General features: G+C 53.4%; 1 protein-coding gene and 1 long non-coding RNA gene across 5 annotated transcripts; one reads left to right on the top strand and one right to left on the bottom strand.

Annotated features, from left to right (window-relative positions):
* Positions 1–9: 9 nt before the first annotated feature.
* LOC122241155 lies at positions 10–5,576 on the bottom strand. The gene is made up of 3 exons (XR_006221146.1): positions 4,968–5,576; positions 3,075–3,142; positions 10–271 (listed from the first exon to the last, which is right to left on the bottom strand). It is a non-coding gene; the product is annotated as an uncharacterized LOC122241155 (long non-coding RNA).
* LOC122241153 (U1 small nuclear ribonucleoprotein C-like) lies at positions 4,247–11,376 on the top strand. 4 transcript variants are annotated; one of them, XM_042996305.1, is made up of 5 exons: positions 4,247–4,501; positions 7,612–7,702; positions 7,939–8,193; positions 8,491–8,575; positions 11,172–11,376. In XM_042996305.1, the coding sequence occupies exons 1-4, from the start codon at positions 4,446–4,448 to the stop codon at positions 8,515–8,517; spliced, it is 429 nt and encodes a 142-aa protein (XP_042852239.1). In that variant the 5' UTR covers positions 4,247–4,445; the 3' UTR covers positions 8,518–8,575; positions 11,172–11,376. The 4 variants fall into 4 exon arrangements, 3 of the variants coding, with proteins under 3 accessions (XP_042852239.1, XP_042852240.1, XP_042852241.1); XM_042996306.1 differs by lacking the exon at positions 7,612–7,702 and having other exon boundaries at positions 4,256–4,501; XR_006221145.1 differs by lacking the exons at positions 4,247–4,501; positions 7,612–7,702 and adding an exon at positions 6,207–6,275.
* The last annotated feature ends 4,612 nt before the right edge of the window (positions 11,377–15,988 follow it).

Below are 15,988 nucleotides of genomic sequence, written 5' to 3'. Positions count from 1 at the left end.
CTCCAGGCTGGCCGTGTATGTCTATCCCGTCGATCGGCCCGCAAATTGCTCTGCCCCATCCAATAGCACCTTCCTTTCGGCTGTCTCCTCCCTCTGACCTAGCCGTAGAGGTCCGCCCTCCCAGTCCTCGCCAAGCCTTTCCCCCATTTCTTACTGGTCCTGACCCCTTCCAGGGCAACCTTACCCCCTGCCGTCGTCCTTCTCATCCCTCTCCTTGGTTCTCCATTGAAATTGGCATAGCTGTGCTGCATTCTGGGGGTCCCGAGAAGCTCTGGACTGGAGAGGTTGGACAGACAACTTAGAATAAAGAGAATGGCAGCCCACACTAGGCCCATTTAATTCTCCCAAGATGGAATTAGATTTTGCTACCTGCTGTTCTGTGACCCTGGGCACCTCTGGCTTTGTTGGAGGGATTAGGGGCCTCCTAGGCCATCTAGAGCTTTGATTTCTCCTAGGAGAGGTGGGACCAGAAAAAGATAGGGAAAGAAATCGTTTGAAAGACTTTGATTTCTGGGAGCCTGGGTGGCTCAGTCCATTGAGCATCGGACTTTGGCTCAGGTCACGATCCCATAGCTTGCGGGTTCTAGACTCACATCAGGCTGTGCTGACAGCTTGGAGCCTGCTTCGGATTCTGTGTCTCCTTCTCTCTCTCTGCCCCTCCCCTGCTTGTGCTCTGTGTGTCTCTCAAAAATAAATAAACATTTAAAAAAGAAGAACTCTAGGAACCACAGCAATTTTTTTTTTTAAAGAAAGATTTTGATTTCTCATTTCTATTTTATAGGTGGGGGAACTGAGCCTTGAGAGACTTTCCCAGGGTTCCCCCAGATGATAGGTGGATAGGCTAGCACACTCCTCAGTATCCTCTGACTTAATACTCTAAAATTTACATCCATGGGGAGGGTGGGGGGAAGAGGGGGTCCATGACCCAAGGCTGCCTGGAAGTGTGACATTGAACTGAACAAGTATTTTCCACTTTCCAATTTTGTTTTAATGAGCCTGGATTATTTTAATATTGGAAAAAATATACGTAACCCAAAAGTCAGGTTCAGTCTCCTGCCCCCTGAAATCAAAGTACAAATGACTTAACACCCCTACTCCACATGGGGTAGAAGTCCCAGTCCTCCCTAGAGCACTTCAGAATTCCACAGTCACCCAAAAGGACCACCATTGTCAATCTCCACACAATTTCTCTCCCAGGCAGTCCCAAATGTAGGAGACTTATTACAAGAGAACAGGATGTCAGTATATCGCACACCTGAAACTAAGTACACTGTAGGTTAACTAACTGGAATTTAAATTAAAACTTAAAAAAAAAAAATTTAAATACATTATTATTTTTTGAAATTTAATTTATTTTGAGAGAGAGAGAGAGCACAGATGGAACAGAGAGAGAGCGGGAGAGAGAGAATCCCAAACAGGCTCTGCACCAACCAGCACAGAACCCGATGCGGAGTTCGAACCCACGAACCATGATGAGATCATGACCTGAGCCAAAGTCGGATGCTTAACGGACTGAGCCACCCAGGTGCCCCTAAAAAAGATATACATTAGAAAAAATAATAGTAATAAAGAGGAGAGAATGTTTGCCAAGAAAGGGTCTACTTCGAAGTGAGGACTTTAGACTTGACCATCCACTGCCTGGTCCTTCAAACACCCTAGTTCTTAAAAGCCCTTCCATGCCTCTCTTTCTCTTTCACCCACCAGGAGAATCCCTGGCTTCAGGCCACAGTGCTGGTTTCACTCTCCCCTTTATTCCTCTCCTCCTCCACCCTTAATTCCTAGAGAGCCCCCAGGGTTCTCAATACTCTCTATTAAGTGGAGTAATCCAGCTGTTTCCATCCCCAACAAACTCCAGGCAGGCCCTACTCAGCCTAACAACCTGGGCTGCTGCTCTGCAGAAAAAGGGCCTTCTTCCCTGGAAACAGTACCCCTCCTCCTTAGGAGGCCACTGTAAGTTTAGAGAGAAAAAAAATTATTGGCCTCTGTATTGATAAGGTCTCTCCTTTGCAGGCAACTAAAGTTAACTTATGCCAAAAAGGAATGGATTGTTTCAAGTGGCTGGGGAAGGATATAAGCTTTCCACATCCCTAAACTTAAAGGAAGAACTGTAGGAACCAGGATGTTGGCTGGGCCCACTAGGACTGCCCCCTTTTGTTCCTCTCTAATCCCTGATTATCTCCTCTGGGCAGGAAACACGGCTGCTGCTGTTTGGAAATCTGCAATTGGAAGGGAGAGTGCTTTCTCCCAGTCTCAGTTTACCTGACCTTGGGAAGGGCAGTGATTGGCCCTTCTTAAGTCACATGCACACTCCTTTGGCCAGTTACCATTATCAGGGAAATGGGAGATTATAACTGATGAGCTGGGCCAGCCGTGAGCCTACCCTGGAGTTAGAAGCATGGCCAGGTGACTGAGAGCATCACCAGAAAATAATGGGCAGAGATGGAGAAAAATTCCAGGAGCAGAGAGAGCTTATGCAAAGATCAGGTATACCTGGAGGAAAAGAAGCCTGAAAAGAAGAGACAGAGAGTTGCGGGAGCCAGGGTGACAACTCCGTTCTGTGGCATTGAGGAGCCTTGGACAGTGTGACCAGGAGTCAGGCCACCGGGTTCTAGCTCAGGCCCTGCCCCTCACTCGGCCAATACAAATCTACCAGCCAGGCCTGTGCAGGGCACTGGGGATTCAGAGTGAACTTGAAGGACACAGATACTGGCCCTTTTGGAACTCACATAGCCTAGCAGGTGGAAAGCCTCACTCAGGCAAGTCCCTTCTTCACTGAAAAAAAAAAAAAAAAAAAAAAAAGCGGGTCGGGGGAGTGCCTGGCTGGCTCGGTCACTCTTGATCTTGGGGTTGTAAGTTCAAGCCCCACGCTGAGTGTAGAGATTATTTAAATAAATAAATAAACTTTAATTTTACCAAAAAGGCACCAACGGATCTCTATGGACTTTGCCAGCCCCAAGACGCTAAATCCTTCCTATTTTCCTTTCTCCCGTCTTCTCGATCCTCCTTTCCTTTAAAAAAGATTTGCTGCCAGCCACCCCACATATATGAGTGATGCAAAGATTTCAAACACAGACCTTGCAGATGGGCCAGACCCTGGGGCTGGTTAGCTCCACTAGATGGAGGGAACTTCTCCGGCAAAGGCCTGGAGGCAGGAAAGCAGAGGGTGAGTTCCAGGAAGTCAGTTCAGTCAGCTTCTACCAACACCTACCTCTCTGGGCTACACCAGGTGCTGAGAACCAGGCTTGATTCTGACAGATTCCTGGCCCTTGCAGAGCTCAGAATTCAGGGGATCCAGTGACGAGTTAACAGAAGACAAGCTGGATCAAGGAGGCCTTGAATTTGAGCTTTTTTTCTGTAGCTGACAAGGGAGCATGACAGGTTCCATCCTGAGTCACTTCCCTCTCCTATTTCTCTTCTCCTTTTCCATCCTGTTCTCTGTTTCTTCCTCCCTGACCTCCCCGCCTCGCCCCCCGCCCTGCAGCCTCCAGAAAAGCCACTGGCCTAAATTGTAGTCTTAGAGTTGAGTCTTGACTCTGCCATTTACTAGCTGTGCAAACTTAGGCTAGTTACTTAGCCCTTCAGAGTCTCCATTTCCAAATCTGTAAAATGGGGTTAATGACACCTGCTGGAAGGTTTCATGCATGTACAGCACCAGGCAGGAATCTCTGGCACAGGTAGCACTTCAGCAAGAGAGGCTGCTGCTGCTGCTGCTGCCCCTACCTCTGGCTCCAAGGGGCAGCAGAGAGCCAAGCCAGTCATGTCCCCAGGGGCTGGGCCATGTCCAGCCTTGGAGAGGACTGGGGAATCCCTTTTCGCTTTCCTCTGCCAACTTCCCAGCAGTTCCGCTCATGAACTTAGGAACTTGGTCGGGGGACATTTCCAGGGGAATCCCCAGGTGGAAAAGGGAGAGCTGCCTCCTTCACCCTCGAGGGTAAAGCCGTCCCTAGACCCCAAAGCAGGACCCCCAGATTCCAACTTTATTCTCTGGGCCCAAGGAATAGGGAGGCATCTGGGGAAAGGGGCATGCTCGAATCACTGCTTCCCCTGACTCGCCTCTCAGGCGCCCTATTAGCTAGCCCCTCCCTAAAGGAACCCCTTTTAGAAGGAGGGGGCGAAGTACAGATGGACCCCCAGGTTACCATGGAGATGGCAGGGAAAAGGTTGCTGTATCGTCATGGCAACAATTGACGTCAGTACTACCATTTCCCGTTGCTTGATATGGGGGGGAGGGGGGCAGCCACCCCAACCACAAGCAAATACCCCACAAAGCCTCCTCCCCTCACTGAGCCGATCAACCAGGGGGTCGACAGGCTTAATATAGCACAGAGTTAAAAGCAGTGTCTGATGTCAGTCAAACTTTGGTTCAAATCCTCATTCTGCCTCGTGTTAGCTGTGGGAATTTGAGCAAGTTCCTTCAGCTCTGGAAGTCTCATTGTACAAGGGGGATGAAGGAGTTATGTGCCTCCAAGGGTTACTGTGAGGACTTCATGGGATCACACAGGTAATGGGCATTCGGCCAGCTCGTGATTGGTGCACCCTGACATTGGGGGCTGTTGAGTCTCAGGTACCCATTAATGGATGTGGCACTTCAGATATAGAAGCACAGCCCCTAGAGAGCCTCGAGAGGATTTCCGAGGACTGGGCCCCTGAGTCCGAGCATCTCAGAATTGGGGGGTCTCAAGGTGGAGCAGAGACAGTGGAATTTCCAGACTCTGAGGAAACCCCAGATGCCACTTTCCTGAAACCCCATCACATCCGGGCTCTGACCCAACTTCCCCTTTCTCCTCCCCTCTGCCTCCTCCGAGGCCTTCTCAGCAGCCTTCTACCTCTTGGGCCTCGATCTGGTCTTCGAGAGAAAAGCACATGGAAAGCACTAGACACGCCTCAGCAATTCACATAACGCTCTTCCCACCTTTCAGCACGCGGTTCCTTCTGCCTGGAATAGCCTCCCTCCCAACCCCACTTACCCTTCAGACATCCACCAATTGTCACTTCTCAAGGAAGCCTCCTCTGACCACCGGTCCTTCCCCTCTCATAGCGCCTGCTTATCTGTTCCTTGATGCCTGACGAATGTCTGTTTTCCCCCATCGCACTGTGGACTCACTGAGGGCAGGGGCTGTGTCGTGTTCATCCTGACATCCCAGGGGCCTAGAATGGCCAGGCTCAGGAGTTTGTAGGATGTCTGCAGATTAGACGAGCTAGTGAATGCTCGGTAAGTCCATAGGGGAGAGGCCCCAGTGCTGTGTGGAGAAGGAACAGAACCAGCTAGGAGACCCAGAATGGTTCCCCCAGTGAATCTCAGATGAGCAGCAGTTACCCAGGCAAGGACATGGAGGTGGGAAATGTCCCCGGCACTGTGATTGGTGCATGCCAAGGGTGAGCTTGGTGCTGAAGACACTGTCCAGAGGGACGTACTCATGTTTTGGAAATACAACGCTGGCTGCTTTGTGGGGAACAGGCCACATAAAGGGATAGAGAGTAGCAACAGGGAGACCAGTCAGGAGGCTGCCGTGTCCTCCCAGGTGAAAGGCAACGGTGTTGGACCAGGCATTCATTAGCAATGGAAATAGAAGCAATGGGATTTTTTAAATGCAAGGGCCCTGGGTGGCTCAGTCATTAGGCATCTGACTCTTGACTTCAGCTCAGGTCATGATCTCACAGTTTGTGAGTTCGAGCCCATCAGGGTCCGCACTGACAGCCTGCTCAAGATTCTCTCCTTTCTCGAAATAAATACATAAGCTTGAACATAAAATAAAATGTTCTGGAGAGGACAGGATTTCATAGCTGCTTAAATATGAAAGAGAGAAGAGCCTAGAAAAAAAACCCAGATTTTTGGTCCTGGCGACCAAGAAAATGACCAAGCTAAGGAACATAGGAGGGAAGGCAGGTATGGGGCATGTTTCCTGTGAGGTGGGGCACCTGGGGGGAGGGGGAGGGGGGTGGGGGAAGGGATGTCCAGGAGACAGGTGTAGGGCAGAGAAGACAGATCAGAGCTGAAAGAGAGAAGTGAGTCTCTGACATGGGTGGACACCCAAGGCACGGGAACCAATGAGATCCCCTTGGGACCTGATTAGGCAGTAAGCAAAGGATGAGAAATTTGCCATGTGGCAGCAACCAGTAAGACGGCAAGAAAATCAAGAGTGCACAGTGTCCAGAAAAACAAGAACACGAAAGTATTTCAAGTAGGAGGGAGTATTTGTATTGAAGTCAGCCACTGCTAAAGGGTCAAGTCAGATAAAGACTCACGAGCATCCCTCGAATTTAGCAACAAGAAGGTCAGTGGTGACCTTGACGAGCGAGCGTTCCTGTGGAATGGTGGGGGAGGAAGCCAGATTGTAGGGGCTGAGTGAGGAAGTGGAAACAGCGTGTGTACACAACTCTTTCAAGAATGTTGGCTGTGAAGGGGAGCTGGAGAAGGACATGGGGTTGAAGGAGGGCTTTCTTCTTTTTCAAAGATAGGAAAGACTAGAGCCTGTTTGTTTGCTGCTGGGAAGGAGCCATCAGGGAGGGAGAGGTTGGAGATGGAGAAAAGAGGAAGGGATAAAGGCAGGGAAGATTCCCTAAGGGAGGAAAAATCCCCAAATATGGCTGCACAGTTGGGGGGCAAGTCAGGGCCTGTACTGGGCCCTGGGGGCTCGGAACAGCTGCCCACTCTCCCCAGCAGCCAGTGTGAGTCACTGGGGGGGAAATAGCCCAAACTGGCAGTGTGGGAAAGGGAGCTGGGCCAGCACGTTCCTCAGGATCCCCAGGGGGTCGGGGAGCAGGGCCCAGCCTGGGCTCTGAGCCCTGAGCTCTGAGCCCTGAACCCCATGCTCTGACCAGAACAAGGGCACAGAGGAGCTGCCTCACCCTTTGGAGGGGCAGGCAGAGTAGTATGAGGCCTGGGTTTTTCTTTTGGCTTTTTTTCTGCCACTCTCTGAACCTCAGTTTCCCCTCCCAAAAGAGTGTGTTAGACCAGATCGAGGGCTTTTAACTTTTTGGGGGGAGGCGTGGGGGAGGGGGGGAGATGCTGTCACAGATCCTTTCTAAATTCTTCCCAGAAATATATGTGTATTTGGAACTTTGAGACAGTTTAGGGGGTCCTGGATCCCCAGAAGTTCACTCATAGAATGTCTCCAGATAAGAACCCTGAACTAGTGTTGCTTGAGGAGCCTTCTGCCTCTGACATTTGAAAGTGCCCTGGAGCAAGGGAAAAGGCTCTCATAAGGGTCATGGGAGGCAGAGGTAGAGGACTCAAGCCTGGGAGCAGGGCCACGTTTTGAGGTGCGGGTTCTGCCTGAGCATGCCATCAGGGGTCTGCCTGGGTGGCATGGGCACAGTTTAACTGGCAGCTGACCTTACTGCCATCCGCCCCCTCTTGCTGCCTCTGCCCTTCTGTCCTCGGTCCTGGGGGGGATGGGGTGGGGAGGAGCGTCTCGGGAGATCCTGGGTATCTGGTGCCTGGCCCCCTCCCACCAAAGCAGCTGGTGAAGTCAGACCATAGATCAGACCCCACCCGCCCGAGGGGGCTGGTGCTGCCCCCACCCTGCTCTGCCAGCTGACGCCTCCTGCTAAAAACAGCCGTCCCGGGGGGACTATGGGCTTTCAGGCCTCCCCCTCCACCCCCGGCAGGTATTTAAGAGGCCGAAGCAGGGCCAGGCGGGCTGGACGCCATGCTATTCACCGAGACTGCCCACTTCGTAGTGAATTTTCTTCTGTCCCGGTGAGGGGGCCCCGGGGAGGGCGCTGGCGGGATAAAGGGGTCTGGTCCCGCAGCCGGGGGAGGAGGCGTCCAGGCCTGAGTGCCCCGATGCAACCCCTCCAATGTCCCTCCCCGTCCCTCTAAAGTGTCGACCAAGAGTGACTCTGACCCCCGCCCCGCCGCGTCTGATCCGAGGCGGCTCCCTTCTCCTCGCGCGTCGTGCTCTGGGGTGACTGCTGCCCCGTTTCCCCCCGCAGACGGCCCCGGGCCACGCCCCCGCACCGCCTGGACCAGGAGTTGTGTTTCTGGGGCTGCCGGGGCCCGGCCTTGCCGGCGCCTGCCTCCCGCCGCAGCCTGGGCGACTACTGGCTGAGCCCGCAGCGTCGCCGCCCGCCGGGCGCCGCCTGGCGCTGGCCAGCGCGGAACCTGCTGCTGCTGCCGGGGGCCACCGGCCTGGCAGACGTACCCTCGGCGCGCTGGCCCAGTTGCTACAGCGCGCGCCCGCGCCTCACGTGAGCGCGCGGGGCGGGGCCGAGGCCCTGGAGGGGTGGGGCGGGAGCGGGGCGCGGGTGGGAGGTGGGGCCTGAGCGAAAGAGCGCATCCCCAGAGCCCAGGGCCTGTCAGGGGTTGGATAGACTGGGCTTGAGGGTGCCTGGGAGCGGGAGGAGGGGGCGGCACTGAGTAGGAAGGGCGGGGCCTGAGGCTGCTGAGAGCCGAGGGAAGGGGCGGGGCTATGCCGAATGGGCGTAGACCCGGAGGGAGGCGGAGCCTTGCCCCTATCCTGTCTGTCCAATTTTCCCTCCCTCCAGATGGAAGCACCGATGGCAGAATATTAACTATCAATTTCTGGGCAAGAGGAAGAGACATCTAGTTCCCCTGCGCCCGTGAGAACCGGTGAGGGGAGGGGCCAAGAGAGGGCGCGGCCGATAGGGGCGGGACCCCTGGGGAAAGCGGTTGCAGAGGCGGGGCCTAGCGGTGAGGTGGGGGAAGAGCAAGGTGTGAGCACCTAGTGGGTCCTCAGCAGCCGTTCCCTCCCAGGCTCCAGGACCTGGAGGGTTGAGCCACGATGCGAAGGGCCCCTAGGGCGGCTGTGGGACTCTGCGGGGTTACCCATCCGTTCCTTTCTCTACCACAAACAGTTTTTTTAAAAGATTGACGGATCTGGGGCCCCTGGCTGGCTCAGTCACTGGAGCGTGTGACTCTTGATCTCTGGGTTGTGAGTTCCAGCCCCACACTGGGTATAGAGGTTACTTAAATATATATATATATATATATATATATATATATATATGTATTTATGTAAATATATATATATATATATATATATATACAGAATCTAAAAGGTTGATGGATTTGACTATTAAAATTTCTGTTCATCAAAAGGCACCTAAAAATGTAAAATAGGCAGGGGCGCTTGCGTGGCTCTGTCGGTTGCGCGTGGGTCTCTTGATTTCTGCTCCAGTCATGATCTCTATGTTCAGTGAGATCGAACCCTGTGTCCGTCTCTGCACTGACAGCGTGGAGCCAGTTGGAGTTTCTCTCTCCCTCCCTCTCTCTCTCTCTCTCTCTGCCCTTCACCTGCTCACTTGCTCTCTCTCAAAATAAATAAACTCAATTTTTTTAATGTTTATTTGTTTTTGAGAGAGAGGGAGCATGAGCAAGGGAGGGACAGAGAGAGAGGCACCACAGAGGATCCAAAGCAGGCTCTGTGCTGACTGCAGCTAGCCCGATGTGGGGCTCGAACTCAGAACAGCGGGTTTATGACCTGAGCCGGAGTTGGAGTCGGGCACTTAACCAACTGAGCCACCCAGGCACCCCTCAAAATAAATTGATTTAAAAAAGGGTAAAATACACAGAGGGGCACCTGACTGGCTCAGTCAGCAGAGTATGCAACTCTTGATCTCAAGCTCATGAATTGGAGTCCCACGTTAGGCATAGAGACTACTTTAAAACAATAGTAATAATAATAAAGGTAAAACAGCATTCCAAACAAGTCTCCTGCCTAGCAACCTAAGAGAAAGGAAAGCTCTGGTTGCCTTGAAGGCACCATCCTGGCAGTCATCCTATGATGCGTATCTCTGAATATCTGTGCCCACCGCTGAGCGTGGCTCCGTTTCTCTGGGTATCCATCTCTGATCTCTATGTCCATTCATTTATTCAACAAATACTTATCAAGGGCCTATTTTAGTTTGTGCCAGGTTTATATTCCGAGTCATCGGGTTCACACTGGCAAAACGAACTACTGAAGTCCCTGCCCTCATGGGGCTTACATTCTGGTTAGAGAGACCGACAATAAAAAGAAGTCAGAGATAAACAGTGTGCTGTGCTTGAGAAGAACAAGCTGGGCCAGCTGCTTTATATGGAATGAGCAGGGACTTTGTCTTATCTAGAACAGTGCCTGACTCATAATTGAGGCTCAGTAAATGGTTTTTTGTTTTTATTTTTGTTGTTTGTTTTTTGGAGGGCTTGGTAAATGTTGAATGAATGCATGGGTTGGTCTGAGAAGGTAACTCTCAGTCAAGGTGTGAAGGATGAGGGTCAGCCACTCCAGACCCTGGGAAGAGTGTTCTGAGCAGAGGGAACAGCCTACGTTCAGTGGGTGGCCCCTTGCCTCTGGCTGTCTGCCCTGGAGTCTCCCTGTTTGCTGTGTCTCTGTTTCTCTTTGCTGTCTCCGTGATCTTGGGAATCGAAGGGCAGGTTTAAACAGCGGCCCTCCAGGGTCTCTGGAAGTGAGGTCACTGCCGATCTGATTCACCCCCTGGACTCTGACCTAACTAGCCTGGCCTGGCCATTCCCCCTGGAAGCAGGCCCTCCCCGTGGCCGCCTGAGTCCCACAGCCTCTGGCTCCTTCCCAGAGTAGCATCCTGTAACCCGGCAGGAAGTCCCTCATGCTATCTAACCACAGTCCTGCCAAGGGAGCCCCGGCCCTTCCTCTCATTCTGCCTTGCAGGCAGAGGAGTCCTGCCTGGACAGAGAACCCAGTAAAGACCTAACACGGTGGGAATAATACCCTCCTGCAGCCCCGGGGAGGCGAACCGCAGAGGGGCCGAGTGATAACTCATCTCAGAAGCCTCTGCCACAGCCATTTTTCTCACTGAGTCCTTCAACACCCCATTTTACAGACAGAAATTCCAGCAGGCCCAGAGAGGAAAACGGGGCAGAACTGGGACCAGAACCCAGATCTCTTGTCAGAATAGTAATAATCGTAACAAATCCGTATTGCTCATTTACTCTCTGCCAGGTACTATGCTGAAACTTGGCGTGAGTTTTCTTTTTTAAGACTTTTCACAAACCTACAAGGCGGATACCATTATTATTTCCATTATCCTCAGAGGAGGAGACTGAGGCTCAGAGCCATCACATGACTTGCCCAAGGACACCCAGAGTGTTGGTGGCAGAGCTGCGTGTGACACCAGGCAGTGTGGAGTGCCCAGGTACACACCCTGCGCCCCGGGGCTCCAGAGGAGTGTCACGGATGTCTGTTTTCCAGGGATCTGGGGAGACAGGCTTCAGGTTCATCACATGATTGTCCCAAGGCTGACTGGTGCCGAGCCACGATGAGCAGAAAGATGTCCTGGGAACAATGCACAGTCCCCATGTCCCTCTCTGTGCGTGAAGATTCTCTACGTTTGCCTTCTCCCCTGGGATCTCCATGTTTCTGCCCCTCACTGCCCAAATAAAGCAGTTTTCACCTCTCTCTGGCTCTCTCTACTTTGGGCATGATCATTTCGGTTCTCCCCACCCACACACACTGAATTAGACTGAACCCACAGGGCTGGGAGGGCATCTGCGGTCACTCCTGACCCTTCCCCTGCTCCCAGATCCCCCCGAGCCCCCTCTGTGGCACAGACTAGATGAACCAGACCTGGCTCCTGCTGTCTAGACTCTCACAGTGCCATAGCTAGAGAAAGACAGACACATACGCCAGCTCAGTAAAGTGCTGCAGGAGGGTGACATTAGTTTGTCTGGGGCACAGTGAGTCCTCCGATGGATCGGGAAAGACTTCAGGACGGCTTCCTCGAGCTAAATCTTAACAGGTAGGCAGGCACTGAGTAGGCACACACAGGGAACAGCACTCCAGGCAGAGTGGGCAGCACGGAGGAAGTTTCCTTCATATACAGGCTGAAATGGTCATCCCGCTGAGGGAACTGTGAGACTGGCAGCCAGTGGGCTCAGCCTAAAATGAGGCTAACTGGGCCTGGAGCTTCAAAGACCTTGAACGCCAAGACAAGGGGTTGGACATTCTCCAGGAGGAGGTTGAGAGCCAAGGACAGGTTTAAAGCAAAGGAGGGACACGGTCGCCTCATGGCATCTCCAGGTCTAGACCCCCTTCCCTGAGTCTCAGGGTCCATGCTGGTGAATGAGTAGTCTCTGACTCTCAACTAGGTCCAAGGCCTCAGGGCACCTTTCCCTGTGCTCCCCCTCACACACTCTCCTGGCTCCTACCTGAGACTGAGGCCAAGAGTGGATCCTGCCCGGCCTCAGAGGGTGCTGATGGCTGGAGGAGGGAGTCTTTGGGCTGCTATCCTAACTCATCCACTCATGGTCAACACCAGCTCCCTTCCCAACCCCATGAGACCCACATATGGCCCATCCCATGCCCTTGGTGGGGGCCTCAGTCATGTAAACAGGTAACTACAGGGCAGCCCCACTCTAGCTCCCCAAAGGAGCAGGCTCCTAGAACCATCTCCCTTCCTCCTCCAGCCCCTCTCCCTCCACATGGGACCCAGTCCCGGTCTCTAGTGCTCCCTGCTCCCTGACTGTCTCTGGATATTGTCTTCTCCTCCTGCCCTCTGGCCTCACCTAGTTCCGGCCACTATCACTTTCATCTGGATCAGTCTCTTCCTGGTTTTCTCACCAACAACTCTGTCCCATCTACACTACCAGAGTCTGTTTTCCTGTTTTGTATGTCCTTGTGGGTCACCCAGGTTGATCTCCAAGGGTAGCTGGAGTTCTGGAGAGATCTAGGCTAGAGACAGAGATTTCAGTCATCAGCATATAGACTTTCTCTCTCTCTCTCTTTCTCTTTCTCTCTCTCTCTCTCTCTCTCTCTCTCTCACCCACCCACCCCACCCCCCCACACACACACATTTCTGTCTAGACCCATGGATCCTAATGACATCCCAAAGTCACCTCGCCTCAACCTGTCCCAAACTGACCTCTCTGTTCCCAAGCGTACCCACTGCTCCTCCTCTAAGCTTCCATGGACCGCTTGGCACCTCCTTCCCGTCATTTGTCCAAGCTGGACCTTCAGCATTTGGCCATGCTCCGTCCTTCCTCCTCAGGGGCTCACTCTCTCAAGTCTTAGTCCTTCCTTAAGTCCCGCCCCTTTTGCCCCCTGAACGCCACCCATACCTCTCTCCCTCTATCTTCCTCCACCCTCTAGCAGCATTTGACATGGTGGGTCGCTCACTGCTTTTGGAAACCATCGCTTCCCTCAGCGTTCAGAACACCCCTGCTCCTGGACCTCTTCCTTTCTCACTGACCATCAGCTGAATGTCCCTGCCAGCTCCCCTCCCAGAGTCTAAATGGTGAGTCCCTGGAGTTGTCTTCTTGAGCCACTCCTCTCTGGTGAATCGTGTGCCTTCAAATTTGGGACACCCCCAAATTCTTAAGTGTAGGCTCATGGACCCGTTAACTGCCAGCCTGATGTCTCCATGGGGACTCTAATGGGCATCTCAAACATTAACTCCAAGGCTACACTCGTAAGCCCCAGCACTGAGAACGGGCCCAGCTCCGGAAATGCTGGTGTTGGCTGACACTGCCCAGGCCCCCACTGGCTCTTGCCTGGGTGACTGCAACCACCCAGTGCTTCCCTGCTGCACGGCAGGGAGGACCATCCAAGCAGAGCGACTGCCTGTGTAAAGGCAGGAAGGAGAGCAGGGTTATGGCTCGGAGGAAAGTCCAGAGTGCACCATGGGCATCAGATAGCGAAGACCTTACGTATAAGGTGTAGACATCCCGAGGGCAGTAGGAAGCCACAGAAAGGGTTTAAAGCCAAAGGGACATACTTGATTTGACATTTCTTTCACTCCTTCGTGCCTTCCTTCACACATCTACTCCATCAACCAATAAATATTTACTGAGCAGCCTCTATTGGAAAGTGACCCGGAGACAGAAGAGAACAGCCAGAGAGGCTGGACTTGGGACAGAGACACAAACAAGGAGCTGATGAAATGCTGTAGGCCCAGGCACAGGTGAGAAGGACCACAGCTATGGGGGTGGAGAGCGGATGATGAGCCTGAGGTGGGAGGCTGGGTTCCTGGCTTGGGCAACAGAGTAGGGGGACCCTCGGCCCAGAGGGGCTCCATTCCATAGGGTATGTGGTGGGGAGAGCCCTCTCTTCCTCCTGCGGAACGTGGAAGTCCTCAGGAGTGGTTTGATCTGGGTTTCTGGGCTTTAAGAGAAGAGTAAAAATTCAGGAAGTAGAGAAGTGGAGAGAGGCATTCTAGGCTGAGGGAACAGCATGTTCAAAGGCCCTGAGGGGAGAGAAGCTTGATACTCTGAGGAGCTGAAAAGCCAGTAGAGTTGAAGTTCAGTGAGCCAGAGAAAAAGTTCGGCGGGGGGTGGGGGGGGTGTGTGGGAAATGAGGCCGGGAGCTTGATCTCTCTGAGGCATGACCTGGAGCACTCGGGGAGGCTCACCAGGATATCAGACCTCCCTGGGCAGACCGGAAGGAAGGAGAATTTGCGAAGGGACTAGGAGGGGACTGACAGATGAAGTGTGTATTGGAGGGGGGCTTTCTAGCATGTCTTTCTGGGAAAAGTCACTAAGAGGAGGTCCCACTGGGATACTTCTGAGGTGCAAGAAGAGAGGGAGAGAATCCTCTGGGTTCTGGGAAGACTCCGTTGCCATGTAAGGAATTGATCGAGCCAAATAAATATCCCTCTGCATAAGTCAGCATCCTTAGAACAGCCCTCTACCACCTGTCCCAGAAGAAGGTTGGTGGAGGGGACACAAGGTCATCTCAGGGAGCTCTTGGACTCCTGCCTCCTCTCCCCAGGCCCAGGGAATGGGCACACTGGTGAATGCCAAGTTTGTGCCACGCCCTCGGCCAGGATTTCACTCAACTGCACCTACGAATATTGCTGGATGCTCCCCCTGTGCTCTGCGCCCCACGTGCTCGGTTTTAAGGGCCTCACTTGGTGGCCGTAGCTCATTTACCTCACAGGAACCCCAAGACATGGCTATTATCATCCCCGCTTTACAGACGAGGACACCGAGGCTCAGAGAGGGCCTGCAGCCACACCGCAAGGACGCGACGCTTCATCACTACAACTGCCTCAACACAAAAACACCTCGCTGAACCCTGGCCACAGCCTGAAGTGACACCCAGGGTCCTCATTTTACAGAGTGTGCACTGGGAGGCCCGGTGAGGGGAGGGACTCGTCTGGGGTCACAAAGCTGCAGGGTGGGTCCAGATCATTTGGAGGAAGAGGTTGGATGGGAGAAGTGAGGGGTCTGAGCAGTGCGGAGAGGAAGGGGTGGCACTGGGGACTGGACTAGGACAGGCTTTCAGTTTCCCTTTGAAAGGGACTTCCCCTGAGTGGGGAATTTTGATTGGAAAGTTGTAAGCAACCCACACTCCACTGGTTTGGCTGCCTCTTCCCCAGTGGCACCCAGGATCTGAAAAGAAACTGAAAGTTGGGAAGAGGGGAGGGAAGGGGGAAGGGAGAGGCTAGGGAGGTTCAGAGCAACCGGGTTGAATTTCTGGTGACCTCATCAAGCCTGGGGGAGATAGGCAGGTGAGCCGATGACACGCCGCATGGCTATTGGGGAAATTGAGCCCCGGAGAGACAGCTCTGATAGTGACTGGGCCCTGGCCGTGTTACACAACCACCCCACCCCAGTCCCACACACGCACGCACGCATGCACACACATGCACGCGTGTGCGCGCGCACACACGCACACGCACGTTCACAGAGACCAAGGCAAGAGGGAGGGGGAGGAAGAAATAAAAGGGCTGAGCGGCCTAAAATGTTGAAAGGGAATCTTTGGAATCCAGGTCCCTGTGATTTGGTGACTGGTGGGATGGTGGGTCCTAGGGAAGCGCCCCTGAGGTGCCTCAGTATCCAGACTCAGGTTCAAGGCTCGTGATTGGCAGGGAGGCTGCAGACCCGGGTCCCGCTGACAACCGAACCAGATCCCAGGGTACCCAGGATGCTGGGGAGTCGAGTCCCTGGGGTGCTGAGCCTGTGGCTGCCTTGCCTCTCCCTGCTGACATCCTACTTGTGCCTCACAAACCCGAAGCATCAGAAGCTTCTATGAATGCCTCTGGCTGAACCTAGCACTGCCATGCTCCTCTG

The sequence above is a fragment of the Panthera tigris genome, chromosome C1 (genome assembly GCF_018350195.1).
Source record: "Panthera tigris isolate Pti1 chromosome C1, P.tigris_Pti1_mat1.1, whole genome shotgun sequence".
NCBI lineage: Eukaryota > Metazoa > Chordata > Mammalia > Carnivora > Felidae > Panthera > Panthera tigris.
The sequence above is the reverse complement of the archived record's forward strand: the minus strand, read 5'-3'. Positions and strand labels throughout refer to the sequence as shown.

Coding starts and splice junctions, on each gene's coding strand:
- LOC122241153 (XM_042996305.1), top strand. CDS start 4,446: ATGAAGGAGTTATGTGCCTCCAAGGGTTACTGTGAGGACTTCATGGGA. Junction 7,703..7,938: donor GTGAATTTTCTTCTGTCCCG/GTGAGGGGGCCC, acceptor TTCCCCCCGCAG/ACGGCCCCGGGCCACGCCCC. Junction 8,194..8,490: donor AGCGCGCGCCCGCGCCTCAC/GTGAGCGCGCGG, acceptor CCCTCCCTCCAG/ATGGAAGCACCGATGGCAGA.